The sequence below is a fragment of the Phyllobates terribilis genome, unplaced genomic scaffold, assembly GCF_046119375.1.
Source record: "Phyllobates terribilis strain yellow unplaced genomic scaffold, ASM4611937v1 Scaffold_17__1_contigs__length_24005725, whole genome shotgun sequence".
Lineage (NCBI taxonomy): Eukaryota > Metazoa > Chordata > Amphibia > Anura > Dendrobatidae > Phyllobates > Phyllobates terribilis.
The window spans coordinates 2,944,786-2,963,691 of record NW_027362777.1 but is presented as its reverse complement, the minus strand read 5'-3'; the positions used below and the strand labels follow the sequence as shown (position 1 = coordinate 2,963,691).

Genomic DNA, 18,906 nt, shown 5'->3' with positions numbered 1-18,906 from the left:
GCTCTGCTCCGTACACCTCGTACACACGCGGCTCTGCTCCGTACACCTCGTACACACGCGGCTCTGCTCCGTACACCTCGTACACACGCGGCTCTGCTCCGTACACCTCGTACACACGCGGCTCTGCTCCGTACACCTCGTACACACGCGGCTCTGCTCCGTACACCTCGTACACACGCGGCTCCGCTCCGTACACCTCGTACACACGCGGCTCCGCTCCGTACACCTCGTACACACGCGGCTCCGCTCCGTACACATCGTACACACGCGGCTCCGCTCCGTACACATCGTACACACGCGGCTCCGCTCCGTACACCTCGTACACACGCGGCTCCGCTCCGTACACCTCGTACACACGCGGCTCCGCTCCGTACACCTCGTACACACGCGGCTCCGCTCCGTACACCTCGTACACACGCGGCTCCGCTCCGTACACCTCGTACACACGCGGCTCCGCTCCGTACACCTCGTACACACGCGGCTCCGCTCCGTACACCTCGTACACACGCGGCTCCGCTCCGTACACCTCGTACACACGCGGCTCCGCTCCGTACACCTCGTACACACGCGGCTCCGCTCCGTACACCTCGTACACACGCGGCTCTGCTCCGTACACCTCGTACACACGCGGCTCCGCTCCGTGCACCTCGTACACACGCGGCTCCGCTCCGTGCACCTCGTACACACGCGGCTCCGCTCCGTGCACCTCGTACACACGCGGCTCCGCTCCGTGCACCTCGTACACACGCGGCTCCGCTCGGTACTCCTCGTACACACGCGGCTCCGCTCCGTACGCCTCGTACACACGCGGCTCTGCTCCGTACGCCTCGTACACACACGGCTCTGCTCCGTGCACCTCGTACACACACGGCTCCGCTCGGTACTCCTCGTACACACGCGGCTCCGCTCCGTACGCCTCGTACACACGCGGCTCCGCTCCGTACGCCTCGTACACACGCGGCTCTGCTCCGTACGCCTCGTACACACGCGGCTCTGCTCCGTACGCCTCGTACACACGCGGCTCCGCTCCGTACACCTCGTACACGCGGCTCCGCTCCGTACGCCTCGTACACACGCGGCTCTGCTCCGTACACCTCGTACACACGCGGCTCCGCTCCGTACACCTCGTACTCACGCGGCTCCGCTCCGTACACCTCGTAAACACGCGGCTCCGCTCCGTACACCTCGTACACACGCGGCTCCGCTCCGTACACCTCGTACACGCGCGGCTCCGCTCCGTACACCTCGTACACACCCGGCTCCGCTCCGTACACCTCGTACACACGCGGCTCTGCTCCGTACACCTCGTACACACGCGGCTCTGCTCCGTACACCTCGTACACACACGGCTTTGCTCCGTACACCTCGTACACACGCTGCTCTGCTCCGTACACCTCGTACACACGCTGCTCTGCTCCGTACACCTCGTACACACGCGGCTCTGCTCCGTACACCTCGTACACACGCGGCTCTGCTCCGTACACCTCGTACACACGCTGCTCTGCTCCGTACGCCTCGTACACACGCGGCTCTGCTCCGTACACCTCGTACACACACGGCTCTGCTCCGTACACCTCGTACACACGCGGCTCCGCTCCGTACACCTCGTACACACGCGGCTCTGCTACATCCACACTGTAAACCCCTCCTGACCCCACACATAAACTTCAGCTCATCCAGCACCATGACAACCAGCACAGCAGAGTCCTGCATCCACTGAGGCCCCTGATCATGTGACCCCTGACTCCTCCCCTCCTGTGACCTCATCACAGCTCCTGTGCGCACAGAGCAGCCATATATGTGGTGGCGGCTCTGCAGGTGGAGGTATGTGGAGACCACCATTACTGGGCGCATTAACCCCTTCAGCACGGAGACTCTTTTGGGGGCTCTGTGTGGTGTGAACACTTGCACAGGTGTAGCTAGGTGTTCAGCTCCGGGGGGCGCAGTATCTGAGTGGTCCCTTACTGGTAACCCCTGATCATACTATGCTGGTGCAGCCTATTACTGGAGATGACCGCGCTGTAACTGAAAGAAAAATCTCCACAAAGTCCCACACTATTCCCGCCATACGGTGACATCTAGTGGTAGATACCGGTCCTGCAGGACTTATAGACTATACAGCACAGTTGCAGATAATCACAGCTGATGTTCTTTCTGATGGAGTCGTTCACTTTTCCATCTTTCTCAGAAAGACATTGTGACTTCTCCAGCCAGGACTCGTCTGCGGAGATTACAGCACAGACACATCTGACTCCTCACCACCGTCCCCATCTATTCCCAACCTGAACAATCTCCGCATCCTACTCGCCTCTCCCCCGCTCCCCTGCAGGGCATCGTCGTCTTCTGAAGACTGTAGCTGACTTCAGTGTCCAAGCAACGGGGGTGAACGACATCACTGCGATGCGCCCAGTCACATGCACGCCACCGTCACTGCTGGCCCTTGATTGGCCGGCAGCGTGTATTGTGGCACATGGACCCGGCAAGTTTGTGCTCTGTAATACCCTCCGGTGTCATTGTATTGAAGACACTGTGTCTGTGAATTCGCACACTCAATATCTTCAATAAAGCGGCGCCGTAATGCGGCATGCACATGCGCTGACTCTGGAAACAAATAGTGCAGGCTTCGGACAGAAGGACACAATCACCATTATATATATGTTACCAGTCTTATATACACATGTATACAGCCGTTTCCTTTATTCATATGCACACACCAGTGCTACAAGTGTTTCTCACTAAATTAGAATATCATCAAAAAGTTAGTTTATTTCAGTTCTTCAATACAAAAAGTGAAACTCCTATATTATATAGAGTCATTACACACAGAGTGATCTATTATATAGAGTCATTACACACAGAGGGATCTATTATATAGAGTCATTACATGCAGAAGGATCTATTATATAGAGTCATTACACACAGAGGGGTCTATTATATAGAGTCATTACACACAGAGTGATCTATTATATAGAGTCATTACACAGAGGGATCTATTATATAGAGTCATTACACGCAGAGGGATCTATTATATAGAGTCATTACACACAGAGGGATCTATTATATAGAGTCATTACACACAGAGTGATCTATTATATAGAGTCATTACACAGAGGGATCTATTATATAGAGTCATTACACAGAGGGATCTATTATATAGAGTCATTACACACAGAGGGATCTATTATATAGAGTCATTACACACAGAGGGATCTATTATATAGAGTCATTACACAGAGGGATCTATTATATAGAGTCATTACACACAGAGTGATCTATTATATAGAGTCATTACACAGAGGGATCTATTATATAGAGTCATTACACGCAGAGGGATCTATTATATAGAGTCATTACATACAGAGTGATCTATTATATAGAGTCATTACACACAGAGGGATCTATTATATAGAGTCATTACACACAGGGGTCTATTATATAGAGTCATTACACACAGAGGGGTCTATTATATAGAGTCATTACACACAGAGGGATCTATTATATAGAGTCATTACACACAGAGTGATCTATTATATAGAGTCATTACACACAGGGATCTATTATATAGAGTCATTACACACAGAGGGATCTATTATATAGAGTCATTACACACAGAGCGATCTATTATATAGAGTCATTACACACAGAGGGATCTATTATATAGAGTCATTACACACAGGGGTCTATTATATAGAGTCATTACACACAGCGATCTATTATATAGAGTCATTACACACAGAGGGATCTATTATATAGAGTGATTACACACAGAGGGATCTATTATATAGAATCATTACACACAGGGATCTATTATATAGAGTCATTACACACAGAGGGATCTATTATATAGAGTCTTTACACACAGGGATCTATTATATAGAGTAATTAACACAGAGGGATCTATTATATAGAGTCATTACACACAGAGGGATCTATTATATAGAGTCATTACACACAGAGGGATCTATTATATAGAGTCATTACACACAGAGTGATCTATTATATAGAGTCATTACACACAGAGGGATCTATTATATAGAGTCATTACACACTGAGGGATCTATTATATAGAGTCATTACACACAGAGGGATCTATTATATAAAGTCATTACACACAGGGATCTATTATATAGAGTCATTACACACAGAGGGATCTATTATATAGAGTCATTACACACAGAGGGATCTATTATAGAGCCTCATTACACACAGAGGGATCTATTATATAGAGTCATTACACACAGAGGGATTTATTATATAGAGTCATTACACACAGAGTGATCTATTATATAGAGTCATTACACACAGAGGGATCTATTATATAGATTCATTACACACAGAAAGATCTATTATATAGAGTCATTACACACCGAGGGGTCTATTATATAGAGTCATTACACACAGAGGGATCTATTATATAGAGTCATTACACACAGAGGGATCTATTATATAGAGGCATTCCAGACAGAGAGATCTATTATATAGAGTCATTACACACAGAGGGATATATTATATAGAGTCATTACACACAGAGGGATCTATTATATAGAGTCATTACACACAGAGGGATCTATTATATAGAGTCATTACACACAGAGGGATCTATTATATAGAGTCATTACACACACAGGGATCTATTATATAAAGTCATTACACACAGGGATCTATTATATAGAGTCATTACACACAGAGGGATCTATTATATAGAGTCATTACACACAGAGGGATCTATTATAGAGCCTCATTACACACAGAGGGATCTATTATATAGAGTCTTTACACACAGGGATCTATTATATAGAGTAATTAACACAGAGGGATCTATTATATAGAGTCATTACACACAGGGATCTATTATATAGAGTCATTACACACAGAGGGATCTATTATATAGAGTAATTAACACAGAGGGATCTATTATATAGAGTCATTACACACAGGGATCTATTATATAGAGTCATTACACACAGAGGGATCTATTATATAGAGTCATTACACACAGAGGGATCTATTATATAGAGTCATTACACACAGAGTGATCTATTATATAGAGTCATTACACACAGAGGGATTTATTATATAGAGTCATTACACACAGAGGGATCTATTATATAGAGTCATTACACACAGAGGGATCTATTATATAGAGTCATTACACACAGAGGGATCTATTATATAGAGTCATTACACACAGAGGGATCTATTATATAGAGTCATTACAGACAGAGGGATCTATTATATAGAGTCATTACACACAGAGGGATCTATTATATAGAGTCATTACACACAGAGGGATCTATTATATAGAGTCATTACACACAGAGTGATCTATTATATAGAGTCATTACACACAGAGGGATCTATTATATAGAGTCATTACACACAGAGGGATCTATTATATAGAGTCATTACACACAGAGGGATCTATTATATAGAGTCATTACAGACAGAGAGATCTATTATACACTGTCTATTTGCATGGTAAATTACATAGCCAAACTAAATTGGGAGGCACTAATTTACTGCATATATATTTCCAAGTGACTTTATATTTGCATAATTTCTTAAAGGGGTCTAGTGATAAAATGTCTTTATTGTAAATTTTTATTTCCATCCACCAAAGAACTGTCTACAAACTCCCAATTTACTTTGGCTATGTAATTTACCATGCAAATAGACAGCGTGTCTGAAACTGTTAACACATCAGGATGACAATCTGAGTGTCAGATATTAAAAGTAAAACACCCCTGTAGTTTGTGTGCGAAATAGCCATAGTAATAATAATAAAAAAAAAATCTTATTCCTATCAGGATTTGAAATCTAACACTGCAGCTTTAGAGACTGGTGCCTTACTATTGCGCTATCCAGTCAAGTGATACTAACTGATACCTTTTCTTGTCTTATGAGATCGACCATGAAAATACTCAGGATGACTAAAAGTCATTATGATTCTGAAGTTTGAAGTAAGTCACACATCAGACTCACACATCAAAATTAAATATCATTTGAATTTGGCTTGCTTTCAGTCTGTGCATAAGTCCCAATGAGTTTTAGACAAGTGTGCACTGAAAATAATGTAACCAAATAGAACTCCTATATTTTTACAGCTGAATTTATAGTTCAGTGGTTAGTGCACTGGCTTTGGGACACAGAATTTTGGGGTCAAGTCCCAACAGCGAACAGTTAATTTTTTTTTATTATTATTATTACAGTTGTCAAAGTCACTTGTCAGAATCACTCGTCAAAATCACTTGTCAGAATCACTCGTCAAAATCACTTGTCAGAATCACTCATCAAAATCACTTGTCAGAATCACTCGTCAAAATCACTTGTCAGAATCACTTGTCAAAATCACTTGTCAGAATCACTCATCAAAATCACTTGTCCGAATCACTCGTCAAAATCACTTGTTAGAATCATTTGTCAAAATCACTTGTCAGAATCACTCGTCAAAATCACTTGTCAGAATCACTCATCAAAATCACTTGTTAGAATCACTCATCAAAATCACTTGTCAGAATCACTCGTCAAAATCACTTGTCAGAATCACTCGTCAAAATCACTTGTCAGAATCACTCGTCAAAATCACTTGTCAGAATCACTCATCAAAATCACTTGTCAGAATCACTCGTCAAAATCACTTGTCAGAATCATTTGTCAAAATCACTTGTCAGAATCACTCGTCAAAATCACTTGTCAGAATCACTCATCAAAATCACTTGTCAGAATCACTCATCAAAATCACTTGTCATGTTGGAACGTCCAAGTACGTCCCATGCGCAGCTTCCGGGCTGATGAGTGCAAATTTGCCTCCAGTATTTGCTTATAACGTGCTGCATTCATCTTTCCTTCAACTTTTACCAAGTTTCCTGTGCCTTTGTAGCTCGCACAATCCCAAAACATAAGCGATCCACCTCCGTGCTTTACAGTAGGAATGGTGTTCCTTTCATCATAGGCCTTGTTGACCTCTATCTAAATGTAATGTTTATGGTTGTGGCCAAAAAGTTCAATTTTGGTCTCATCACTCCAAATTACCTTGTTCCAGAAGTTTTGAGGCTTGTCTCTGTGCTGTTTGGCGTATTGTAGGCGAGATGCTTTGTGGCATTTGCGCAGTAATGGCTTTCTTCTGGCGACCATGCACCCATTTTTCTTTAATTGCCTCCTTATTGTGCATCTTGAAACAGCCACCCCGCTAGTTTTCATAGAGTCATGAATTACAGCTGATGTTATTTGTGGGTTTTTCTTTGAATCCCAAACAATTTTCCTGGCAGTTGTGGCTGAAATTTTTGTTGGTCTACCTGACCATGGTTTGGTTTTTACAGAGCCCCTTATTTTCCATTTGTTATTCATAGTTTGAATGCTGCTGACTGGCATTATCAATTCCTTGGCTATTTTTTTTTGTATCCCTTTCTTGTGTTATATAGTTCAACTACCTTTTCTCGTAGATCCGTTGACAATTCTTTTCACTCACAATCCAGAAACGTCAGTGGCTGGATGAAAGATGCAAGAGTCTGTCTGGATCCCAGAAACTCACTCAGCTTTTATGCACACACACTGATTACAAGCACACAGGTTACAGGTGAGGATGTTACCTTTAGTTGCCATTCAAACCCATTTGTGTCAAATTCTGTGCATGTTATCAGGCCAAAATCACCAGGGTATGTGAACTTTTGATCAGGGTTATTTGGATGTTTTGGGTTGTCATAAAGATTTAAATGAGACGCGAATTAGCGTTATGGAAGATGAGTCTATGAGAAACATATTCAGCTACAGACTCCAAGGAAGAAACTGCTTGTGGTCTGTGGTCTAAAATATATAGGTTTTATTACTAGATGTAAAGAAGAAAACTAGATACTGTAAAATAATATATCTCCTCATATGTTTCCCTTATTATCTCCAGAATTTGTATTATCACACAGGATTTTTATAATGTTACATCGTCTCATCTTCTTCTCATTCAGGTCTCTACAATATCGGACCCTCTCAGTGAATATCTTCTATATAAGAGAATTTTCCTGATTTACCCATCAAGGATGGTTATGGACAGAGACAAGATGGCGGAGAGGATATTACACCTCACTCTAGAGATCCTCTTCCGGCTTACTGGAGAGGTGAGAGATTCTGATGACGTCACATTACATCATTCTTATCTATGGGAATAACAGATGGACAGAACTGGAGAGGTGAGGACTCTGGAAATGTCTGGAGTGAGATTTATTAATGTGTCTCTCCATTACCAGGATTATACAGTAGTGAAGAAGACCTCTAGTGAGCGCTGTCAGGCACCTGTGTCTGAGGGATGGGGAAGACCCCTGAGCCCAATCACTGGGCCTCCACCTCACCCCCTGATACATGATGACATCAATGACCAGAAGATCCTAGAACTCACCTACAAGATGATTGAGCTGCTGACTGGAGAGGTGACACTGCTGGGAATGCTGGGACATTATACAGTAGTGCTATGGAGGGATCGGGGGGATGACGGTATCATTATATGTGTCAGGTTCCTATAAGGTGTCAGGATGTCGCCGTCTATTTCTCCATGGAGGAGTGGGAGTATTTAGAAGGACACAAAGATCTGTACAAGGACGTCATGATGGAGGTTCCCCAGCCCCTCACATCACCAGGTAATAGACAGGACTAAATACACACGGACTATAATTATCTGTATGTAAAGAATGAATTCAGTCCTTGTATGTGTTTCCTCCAGATCGATCCAGTAAGAGGACAACACCAGAGAGATGTCCCCGTCCTTTTCTTCCACATGACTGTAAACAAGAAGATCCCAATGTTCCTCAGGATCATCAGGTAGATGGAGAGAAGGTGTCATGAGATCTCCCCTATGATGTGTAGACGGCTGTGAAGGTCTTGTGCTCAGTCTTGTTTTATCCACCAGTATTATATGTTTTATACTTGTGTAATGAGATCGGAGGAGATGGCAGGATTAGAGCTGATCATAGATGTGACTTCTTATCTGTTTGTGACTTTTACAATATTTGTTTCAGGGTGAAGATCTGACCCATATTAATACTACAGAGACATATGTAAGGGGTGATGAGCGGTGTAAAGAGGGGATTCCTACATATGACCACCCAGGTGAGTAGTAACCACTAAATGTAGAAAAGTCACAGATTCTTCTCAGTCACCGGCTGTGGCTGCTTTATAGGTCGTGTGATCACCATTTTTCCATTAAAGTACAACATTCTCTTCCACCGAAAACTGTTCAAATGACTTTGTGAATTATGAAAGCCCTTTTCTATAGAACTTACAACCTGGAGGATCCACCTCCCCCCTGGGATTAGGAGATGCTGACCTTTAACTGCCCAGATCTGTAAATCCATTCACTGCTCTGACAAATTATTATATATCTCCAAAACTTATATTTCCAAATTTCACAGACTAATCCAATTGGAGTAAATGGTAAAAATTAACTTTTATTTTTTCACGATTAAAACTAGAAATATAGTAGCAAAATGTAAAAATTATTGACTCAATGGTCCCAGAACTGAAAGTCAGCTAGGATATTAGTAGTAAAGAGTTTGTCACTCAAGATTATTGCAATATATATCAATTATGTTTGTTTAATCAGGATAATAGATCTTCCTACCGTTTCTATCTAACAGAACAATTTATTCAGGAGAACTGTGAATAAATTCACTGTGGTAAGCTTTAAAATTCATGAAGCCGACACATTGGCAGTTTCTCTTATCTTGTGCTTATAGCAGCAGTTATAGGATATTGAGAGATTCTCTTGCTTTATCCCTAATCTTTTCAGCAATCATATAGTACAATAGACAGTCTCCTAGATAATGCCAATCATTAGAGCCTGTTAGCTGAACTTCTCATATTATAGCATTAGCGATGAGGATGAAGCTATCGTGATGGACGTCCATAGCTGCTGCTACTGTGGGGAAAATAAGTATTTAATACACTGCTGATTTTGCAAGTTTATCGTAGGTACACTTCACCTGTGAGAGACAGAATCTTAAAAAAAATCCAGAAAATCACATTGTATGATTTTTAAATAATTAAACTGTATTTTATTGCATTAAATAAGTATTTGATCACCTACCAACCAGCAAGAATTCTGTTCTCTCACAGACCTGTTAGTTTTTCTTTAAGAAGCCCTCCTACTCTGCACTCATTACCTGTATTAATTGCACCTGTTTGAACTCGTTACCTGTATAAAAGACACCTGTCCACACACTCAATCAATCAATCACACTCCAATCTCTCCCCCATGGCCAAAACCAAAGAGATGTCTAAGGACACCTTTAGACCTGCACAAGGCTGGGATTGGCTACAGGACAATAGGCAAGCAGCTTGGTGAGTAGTGATGAGCGAATTTATTCGAAATCCAATCTTACAACCTAAGGTTATGTGCCCTCAATGCAGAAACGAAGCGGAAAATTTCCGCTTCATTTCTGCATCTCCTTGCCAGAAAAAACGCGTGCGGAATCTAACACTTGTTTTTGGCGCGTTTTTGACATGCGGAATTGCCATGCGTTTTTCTAATGCATTGAGTAGGCAATTCCGCATGCATAAACGCAAAAATAATGGAGATGCTGCGGATTTTCCCGCACATAAAATCCCCTGCGGAAAATTAAGCAGCATAGGCACAGAACATGCGGATTGTCATTGGGGACCATGGGGCACGTATTACCAAGCGTTTTTCAAGCGTTTCCACAGCAAAAACGCTTGAAAAACGCATTGTGGGCACGCAGCCTCAATTTGATACGAATATGGCACATTCGGATTCATGATCGGAAATGCAAGCAAAATTTCTTAAAATTGGAAAAAATCGGCAAAGTTCGGGGAATAAATGCGGGAACGTGATTGCGGGGTCAACTACAGCGTTTTGAACAGTTTGGCTAGCATAGTGCTTGTTTATGATGAGCGGGGGGATGTGGCAGATGAGTGGGGTGATAGATCAGTGGTGCGCTTGTAATTTTTTTATTTATTTATTTTGTCCTGTAGCCGGTAACTTTAAGTCAGGAATGCGTGGCTAGCCAGTCAGAGCGCAGGAAGCATCCACAGTGTCCAGATACAAGGGCTTCTGCAATTGGCTGCTGAAATCACATTTCCTCTCGATATAAAAACCGGCCATGTTCCCTCAGCGCCATTTTATCCATGTTACTGAAGGACACAGACGCTGCTGAGTGTGCGCCCTTGTACTGAAAGATATTAGCTAGATACATGGGTTCTTGTTTGGAAGTCAGATAGTGTAACATAGTAACGTAGATTGGATAAAGACCTAGGTCCATCAAGTTCAACCTTTCTCCCCCAATTGTACTCCCCATACCAACACTACACTAACTTACTGGAACTAGGCCTCACAAATGGATTACCATTTTTATTATTACTGCACTATTACAATTACAAATAACCATAAATAATTTTTAATTAGTTTTATTTTTTGTATTACTGTTATTGTATTACTAAAATCCCTGTACCTAAATCTTTTGATCCAGAAGAAGGCAAAAAACCAAGGATACATTCAGCCAATTTGCATCATGGGGAAAAATTCCTTCTTGACCCCGAGAAAGGCGATCAGTACAGGAACCCTGGATCAAATGTACTACTATAGGTGTAACATTTTGTCTAATTTAACTCTAGGACACCATATTACCTGTAGCGAGGAAATCATCCAGCCCTTTTTTGAAAGCTGTTATAGTGTCGGCCATTACTACCTCCTGTAGTAGGGCATTCCACAGTCCGACTGCTCTGACTGTAAAGAACCCTTTACTGTTTAGGTGCCGGAATCGCCTTTCTTCCACCAGTAATGATTGCCCCCTGGTCCTTAGTCTTTGGAAGGAATAAGTCATGTGCTACACCTTTGTACTGACCACACATATATTTATACATGTCAGTGAGATCCGTCGTTTTTCTAAGCTAAACAAGCTCAACTTTTCCAACCTCTCATCATATGAGAAGCCTACATCCCTTGTAATAATCTAGTTGCCACCTTTGAACTGACTCTAACTTCTGAATATCCATTTTGAAATGTGGAGCCCAAAACTGGATTCCATATTCCAGATGTGGCCTCACCAGTGATTTATAAAGGGGTAACACGTTGGGATCGCAGGATTTTATTTCTCTTTTTATACACCCTAAAATGTTGTTTGCTTTTGCGGCAGCTGCTTGACATTGAGTACTTGTAACCAGAATACCCAAATCCTTCTCCTGTTCTGTAGTCCTGAGTATACTCCCATTTAATGTATATGTAGCCATAGGATTACTCCATCCTGTGTGCATTACACTACATTTATCTACATTAAACCTCATCTGCCAAGTGTTTGTCCATTCAGTCATCTTATCCAGATCGTTCTGCAATATCGTAATGTCAAGATCAGATTTCAATATCCTACATAGTTTGATATCGTCAGCAAAAACTGACGTTTTACTCACAATCCCATCCCCCAGGTCATTAATAGAGGTTAAAGAGAATTGGTCCTAGCACAGATCCCTGCGGCCCCCCACTGCTGACTATGTCCCATTTAGAGAATGTGCCATTTATGACAACCCTTTGTTTCCTATCATTTAGCCAATTCCTTACCCATCTAAGTCCTTTCTTCTGTAGCTTCAGTATAAGGCTGTTATGTGATACAGTATCGAATGCCTTTGCAAAGTCCAAAGTATTTCCTTAAACATGCCCCATTTACGTTTGGTATCTATCCCCAGTTACCATGACATGGTCCCAGTCTACACAATTAAGCTCTTCCCTTAATTTGTTGAAATCAGCTTTCCTAAAGTTTCAGGTTTTTGCATTTCCTTTTTGAAATGTTTTATTGAATATTACATTGAAACTTATCATATTATGGTCGCTGTTTCCCAAATGCTCCCGGACCTCTAGATCTGAAATTGTATCTGGTCTATATGACAGCACCAGATCCAGCAGATTACCTCCCCTGGTTGGTTCATCTACCAGCTGAGAGAGGTCATTGTCCTGAACTGTGGATAAGAATTTGTAGCTTTTAGCACAACTGGAAGATTCTGTGTCCCATTGAAAATCTGGATAGTTAAAATCCCCCATAATAAGGACCCTATTATTATTTGCTGCATTTTTAATTTGTTCCATCATTTTGTCCTCTACCAGTTCAGCTATATTAGGAGGCTTGTAACAAACTCCTCTTAGCAGCTTTCCATTATGACCATCCCCATGTATATTTACCCAAACTGACTCTACATTGTCGCAGCTTCTCCCAATGTTATCATTGAACACGTTTTAAGTTGGATCTTACGAAAATACACATCCCTCCACCTTTTTTGTCTTTCCTATCCTTTCTAAATGTAATCCCTCCATGTTTGTCACCCAGTCATGGCTTCAGTCATGGCTTTTTCCAGCCAGGTTTCCGTAATACCTACCACATCATATTTCATGACCGACATAAGAGCCTCCAGTTCAGCCATTTTGTTTCCAAGACTTCTTGCATTTGCCAGCAGACATTTAATACAATTAGCACATTTGCTACTCCTACTCAGCTCCCTACATTCCTTGCATATCCTAGCCCCACCCTAGATGCTCTATTGCCCCTGCTGTCCCACTCTCTCTGTCTAGTCCAGGGGTCTCAAACACTGTTGCCCCTCCGGCTGCTTCTTGCGGCCCGCAGGCACATAGACCCCGTAACGATCATGGCTCTCTCCAGCAGCCGCCGACATCAGCGCAGTAGTGCAGTGTATTGCCGCGCAGAGACCGGCCCTCTGCACAGCAATACCAGTATCAGCCGCCGGCCTATCAGAGGCCAGCAGCTGACATCTGCGCATGTCATACGCTACTGCGCTGGGACGCAGATGTCAGCTGCTGGCGTCTGATAGGCCGGCGGCTGATACTGGTATTGCTGTGCAGAGAGCCGGTCTCTGCGCGGCAATACACTGCATTACAGCGCTGATGTCGGCGGCTGCTGGAGAGAGCCGCGATCATTACGGGGTCTGTGCCTGCGGGCCACAGGTGCAGAAAGGACGCCGAGGGAACGGAGGACAGGTGAGAATCTTTTTTTTTTTTTCTCTGTCATGTGAAATACAGCACAGGGGACCTGTGCTCAGTATGGGGGGGGGCACTGTGCGCAGTATGGGGGGACAGGGTCCCTGTGCGCAGTATGGGGGACAGAGACCCTGTGCGCAGTATGGGGGGACGGGGACCCTGTGCGCAGTATGGGGGGACGGGGACCCTGAGCGCAGTATGGGGGGACGGGGACCCTTAGTGCAGTATGGGGGGATGGGGACCCTTAGCGCAGTATGGGGGGATGGGGACCCTTAGCGCAGTATGGGGGACGGACGGACCCTGTGCGCAGTATGGGGGACGGACGGACCCTGTGCGCAGTATGGGGGACGGACGGACCCTGTGTGCAGTATGGGGGGGACCTGGATGGGGGACATGTCTGCAAGATAAGGACCAGGATGGGGGACCATGTCTGCAATATGGGGGACCATGTCTGCAATATGGGGGACCTGGATGGGAGGACCATGTCTGCAATATGGGGGACCATGTCTGCAATATGGGGGACCTGGATGGGAGGACCATGTCTGCAATATGGGGGACCATGTCTGCAATATGGGGGACCATGTCTGCAATATGGGGGACCTGGATGGGGGACCATGTCTGCAATATAGGGGATCTGGATGGGAGACCATGTCTGCAAGGGGACCTGGATGGGAGACCATGCCTGCTATATTGGGACCACCTCTGCAATATGGGGGACCTGGATGGGAGACCACGTCTGCAATATGGGGGACCTGGATGGGAGACCACGTCTGCAATATGGGGGACCTGGATGGGAGATCACGTCTGCAATATGGGGGACCTGGATGAGAGACCATGTCTGCAATATGGGGGACCTGGATGGGAGACCATGTCTGCAATATGGGGAACCTGGATGGGAGACCATGTCTGCAATATGGGGAACCTGGATGGGAGACCATGTCTGCAAGATGAGGACCAATTCAAAAGGTGTATAAAAAATAAAACGGTATCACTAAAAATGTCACTTTGTCATGCAAATAATGCGGACCCCCAAATTAAATGTTTTTCCGTGTGCGGCCCATATGCCCAGCTGAGTTTGAGATCCCTGGTCTAGTCTATCTATCCCCTTATAAGCACGCATACCCTCCCTCCCCCCAGATCCTAGTTTAAAAGCTCCTCCATCCGTCTGACCATTTTCCCCCCAGCATAGCTGCTCCCTCCCCATTGAGATGCGGCCCTTCCCTACAGTAGAATAAATCCTACAAAACAGAAGGAGTTTCTCAGAGTTACCAAGAAAATAAATTCACAATATCTAAACACAAGATCAATAGACCAACAAAACAATATTCACTGGACAAAAAAGTCATATAAAAATATTTTTTATTTTATAGCAATTAATGTAATAAAAATTCAAAAGGGCACAAGCATAGACAAATTAAAAAACATACAACAATACAAATAAGATAAAAATGAAGCTCAAATGAGGGAATCAGGGGGTAACGCATACAGGGGAGTATGTATGATGTATTACTTATTAGCCATAATGGGATATAGTAAAGGGAATATGTATATAATTATATAAATATAAAGTGCAAGTGATATATATCTATCAGAATTAACATATACAGGATGTGCAGATATGTCACTAAAATATTTAGTAACTAATGAATGGTTAGTCTGATGATTACATATAGTTCATAGTCCCTTTAAGTATCCCCTTTTGAACATGATTATTTCATATGATTATATATAATTCATAGTCATTTTTAATCAAAACATCACCTCTTTTTGAAAATAACATGATTCCATTACATCCAGGAGTCAATTACATTAAATTTAATTCATTCAAAAAGGTCCTTTGTACAGGAATAAATATTGAGTAAAAACTAGGGCAAAAATCTAATTGTAAAAGAGATTATTACTGAAGTCAACCAGCATCCACCTGCTCCCTGTCACCGGACTGGTGAGAAGGTCGGCCTTGGTCTCCATGAACCCAAACCCTTCTTTCCTGCACCAATGTCTAAGCTACTTGTTTATCTCCCTAAGCTCCCGCTGTCTATCTAGTGACGCATGTGGCACCGACAGTATTTCTTGGAGGTCCTGGCCTTCAGCTTCTCTCCTAGTTCCCCGTAATCATTTTTAAGGACCTTCCACCTCCCTCTAACTTTGTCATTAGTACCAATGTGTACCATGACTGCTGAGTTTTGCCCAAACCCACCCAGCAATCTGTGTATCCGATCCGCTATATGTTGAACCCGAGCAACCAGCAGACAACACACTGTTCGGCATTCACGGTCTCGGCGGCAGATGACTCCGTCTGTCCGCCTATTTATAGAGTCTCCTACCACCATCTGTCTGGTCTTTGCTGCACTCCTATTACCCTCCTTCCTACAACAGTCATCTTCCTAGTTGCTAGGAGCGTCCTGCTTTAGTGATCCCAGTCCTGGGATAGCAATCCTAATATCAGCCAAACAGGCATATTTACTAGGTTGTGCCAGATCAGGACTGGGCTCCCTGGCACTTTTCCCCCTACCCCTTCTTGTAACATTTACCCAGCTACATACTTCTCTATTCTGGTCTTCCCCACCTCCACCCGCCTCCATATCACTGGCCCTAACCAGCACAATCTCAGTGAGCTCTAAACTCCTGTCCAGGTTTGCAATGCTCCTGAGTGTCGCTAGCTGCACGTTTAGATCCGGTATCTGGGCTTCCAAATATGTAACTCGTTGACATCGAGCGCAGACTTTTTCACCCTCAAACGGCTGTTCAAAGCATGCAAACATCTCACAAGACACACACCTGGTAGCATTGCCCATGGAGCACATACTATATGGTGATAAACAATACAAGTAAAAGCAGAAAAACAAATAGAAGGTTAGTAAGGAAAACACCAAACTATGCTCTGGTGTTAAACTATGTTATTGCGTTTAACTATGTACTTTACTGCCGCCTTTGTACTTAGCTGCAGCCTCTGGGACGCTCAATCCAGCCTCTTCACGCTCGGCAGCCTCGCTGGTTGTTTTTTGACTTGTAGTGCTTGCAATCAGCCCAGCACAGGATATGGATAATTTAAGTAGAAATGTTCAAAAATATAAAATTTAAGCCTTTTTTATTCAAAAATAATAATTGGTTTTATTCTTGGCAGATGACTGTACCAGGAGATCAGAGGGACAGCTGACATCTTCAATTTTCAAATCGGATGATCTTGAGATCCCACAGGATACAATTGAAGTGAATGCCATTACTCCAGATTTACCATCATCCCTTCACAGCAAAGATCTGTCATCTGATCTTTTGAAACAGGTCCTGTCTTCTGATTCATTACCGACTACTAAGGAAAATCAAAGTCACAAAATAAGCATTAAAAAACGAACTGCTCCTAAAACAAAGAAGCCATTTTCACGTTCAAAATATGGAAATAGTTTTCCCCTCCAAAAGTCTTTTCTAAAACATCAACAATTTCAGACAGCGGAGAATAGATTTTCTTGTTCCAAGTGTGAGAAATGTTTTAAAGAGAAATCAGACCTTGTTAGTCACCAGAGAACTCACAAAGGGGAAAAGCCATTTTCATGTTCAGAATGTGGTAAATGTTTTGTTTGGAATTCATATCTTGTTACTCACCAGAGAACTCACACAGGGGAGAAGCCGTTTTCATGTTCCGAATGTGGGAAATGTTTTAACCAGAAAGCGCATCTTCTTGGCCATCAGAAAATTCACACAGGGGAGAAGAGTTTTTCATGTTCAGAATGTGGGAAATGCTTTGTAGATAAATCAAGTCTGATCAAACATCAGAGAATTCACACAGGGGAGAAGCCTTTTTCATGTTCAGAATGTGGGAAATGTTTTACAGAGAAACCAAGTCTTACCAGACATCAGAGAACTGACACAGGGGAGAAGCGTTTTTCATGTTCAGAATGTGGGAAATGTTTTACAGAGAAATTATGTCTTATTCATCATCAGAGAACTCACACAGGGGAGAAGCCTTTTTCATGCTCAGAATGTGGGAAATCTTTTACACAGAAATCTAGTTTTGTTAGGCACCAGAGAACTCACACAGGGTAAAAGTCTTTCTCCAGTTCAGAATGTGGAAAATGTTTTGTGAATAAATCTCTTCTTAGTCACCAGAGACGTCACACAGGGTAAAAACCATTTTTATTTTCTTAATTTGAGAAATTTTTTACTTGGGGAAACAATTCTTAATAAACTTCAGAGAAGTCACACAGGGGAGAATATTTTTTAATGTTCAGAATGTTGGAATGTTTTAACTGAAAATTGTATCTTCTTAAAGGGGTTGTCCACTACTACCACAACCCCTTGTCATTCCTCATGTTTGCCTTGATTAAATAAAAACACTAATACTCAGATCCCGTGGCCTATAAGATACATTTTTAGCAAGAAACAAATCTTGCTAATAAGTGATTGGGTGTTATAGACTGGAGGCAGCTTCCTGTGACAGAGGAGAACGCTGAAACACTGCCCTTTCTGATCACTGAGAGAACTGCTCTCTCTCCTCTAGCCCCACACTTATGTAACTGATTGGTGCAGTGCAGGAAAGGAAGGAACCGGGACCATCAGAGGTTGCCTGTCCTGAGTGAGCAGCTGAAGGACCTTCCACCCGACTAGCTCAAGGATCTTTCAGATCATGTAACATTGTTTTACATATTTTCAAAAGTTGTCAGGTTCATAGAATCATAGAATCATAGAATGGTAGAGTTGGAAGGGACCTCCTGGGTCATCTGGTCCAACCCCCTGCTCAAAGCAGGATTCACTAAATCATCTCAGACAGATGTCTGTCCAGCCTCTGTTTGAAGACGTCCATTGAAGGGGAACTCACCACCTCTCGTGGCAGCCTGTTCCACTCATTAATCACCCTAACTGTCAAAAAGTTTTTTCTAATATCTAATCTGTGTCTCCTCCCATTTAGTTTCATCCCATTGCTTCTAGTCTCC

The 18,906-nt window shown here is 43.2% G+C and overlaps 1 protein-coding gene across 2 annotated transcripts; it reads left to right on the top strand.

Annotated features, from left to right (window-relative positions):
• The first annotated feature begins 1,759 nt into the window (after nucleotides 1-1,759).
• On the top strand, nucleotides 1,760-18,314 carry LOC141176033 (uncharacterized). 2 transcript variants are annotated; one of them, XM_073660007.1, is made up of 8 exons: nucleotides 1,760-1,824; nucleotides 7,476-7,576; nucleotides 7,959-8,108; nucleotides 8,238-8,417; nucleotides 8,501-8,624; nucleotides 8,708-8,805; nucleotides 9,003-9,093; nucleotides 17,103-18,314. In XM_073660007.1, the coding sequence occupies exons 3-8, from the start codon at nucleotides 8,031-8,033 to the stop codon at nucleotides 18,017-18,019; spliced, it is 1,488 nt and encodes a 495-aa protein (XP_073516108.1). In that variant the 5' UTR covers nucleotides 1,760-1,824; nucleotides 7,476-7,576; nucleotides 7,959-8,030; the 3' UTR covers nucleotides 18,020-18,314. The 2 variants fall into 2 exon arrangements, with proteins under 2 accessions (XP_073516108.1, XP_073516109.1); XM_073660008.1 differs by lacking the exon at nucleotides 1,760-1,824 and having other exon boundaries at nucleotides 7,430-7,576.
• Nucleotides 18,315-18,906: the final 592 nt, after the last annotated feature.

Excerpts from the sequence above, each read along its gene's own strand:
- LOC141176033 (XM_073660007.1), top strand. The coding sequence starts at position 8,031 with ATGGTTATGGACAGAGACAAGATGGCGGAGAGGATATTACACCTCACT. Across the intron at positions 8,418-8,500 it reads TTGAGCTGCTGACTGGAGAG|GTTCCTATAAGGTGTCAGGA; the intron begins GTGACACTGCTG and ends TATATGTGTCAG. Across the intron at positions 8,806-9,002 it reads ATGTTCCTCAGGATCATCAG|GGTGAAGATCTGACCCATAT; the intron begins GTAGATGGAGAG and ends TATTTGTTTCAG.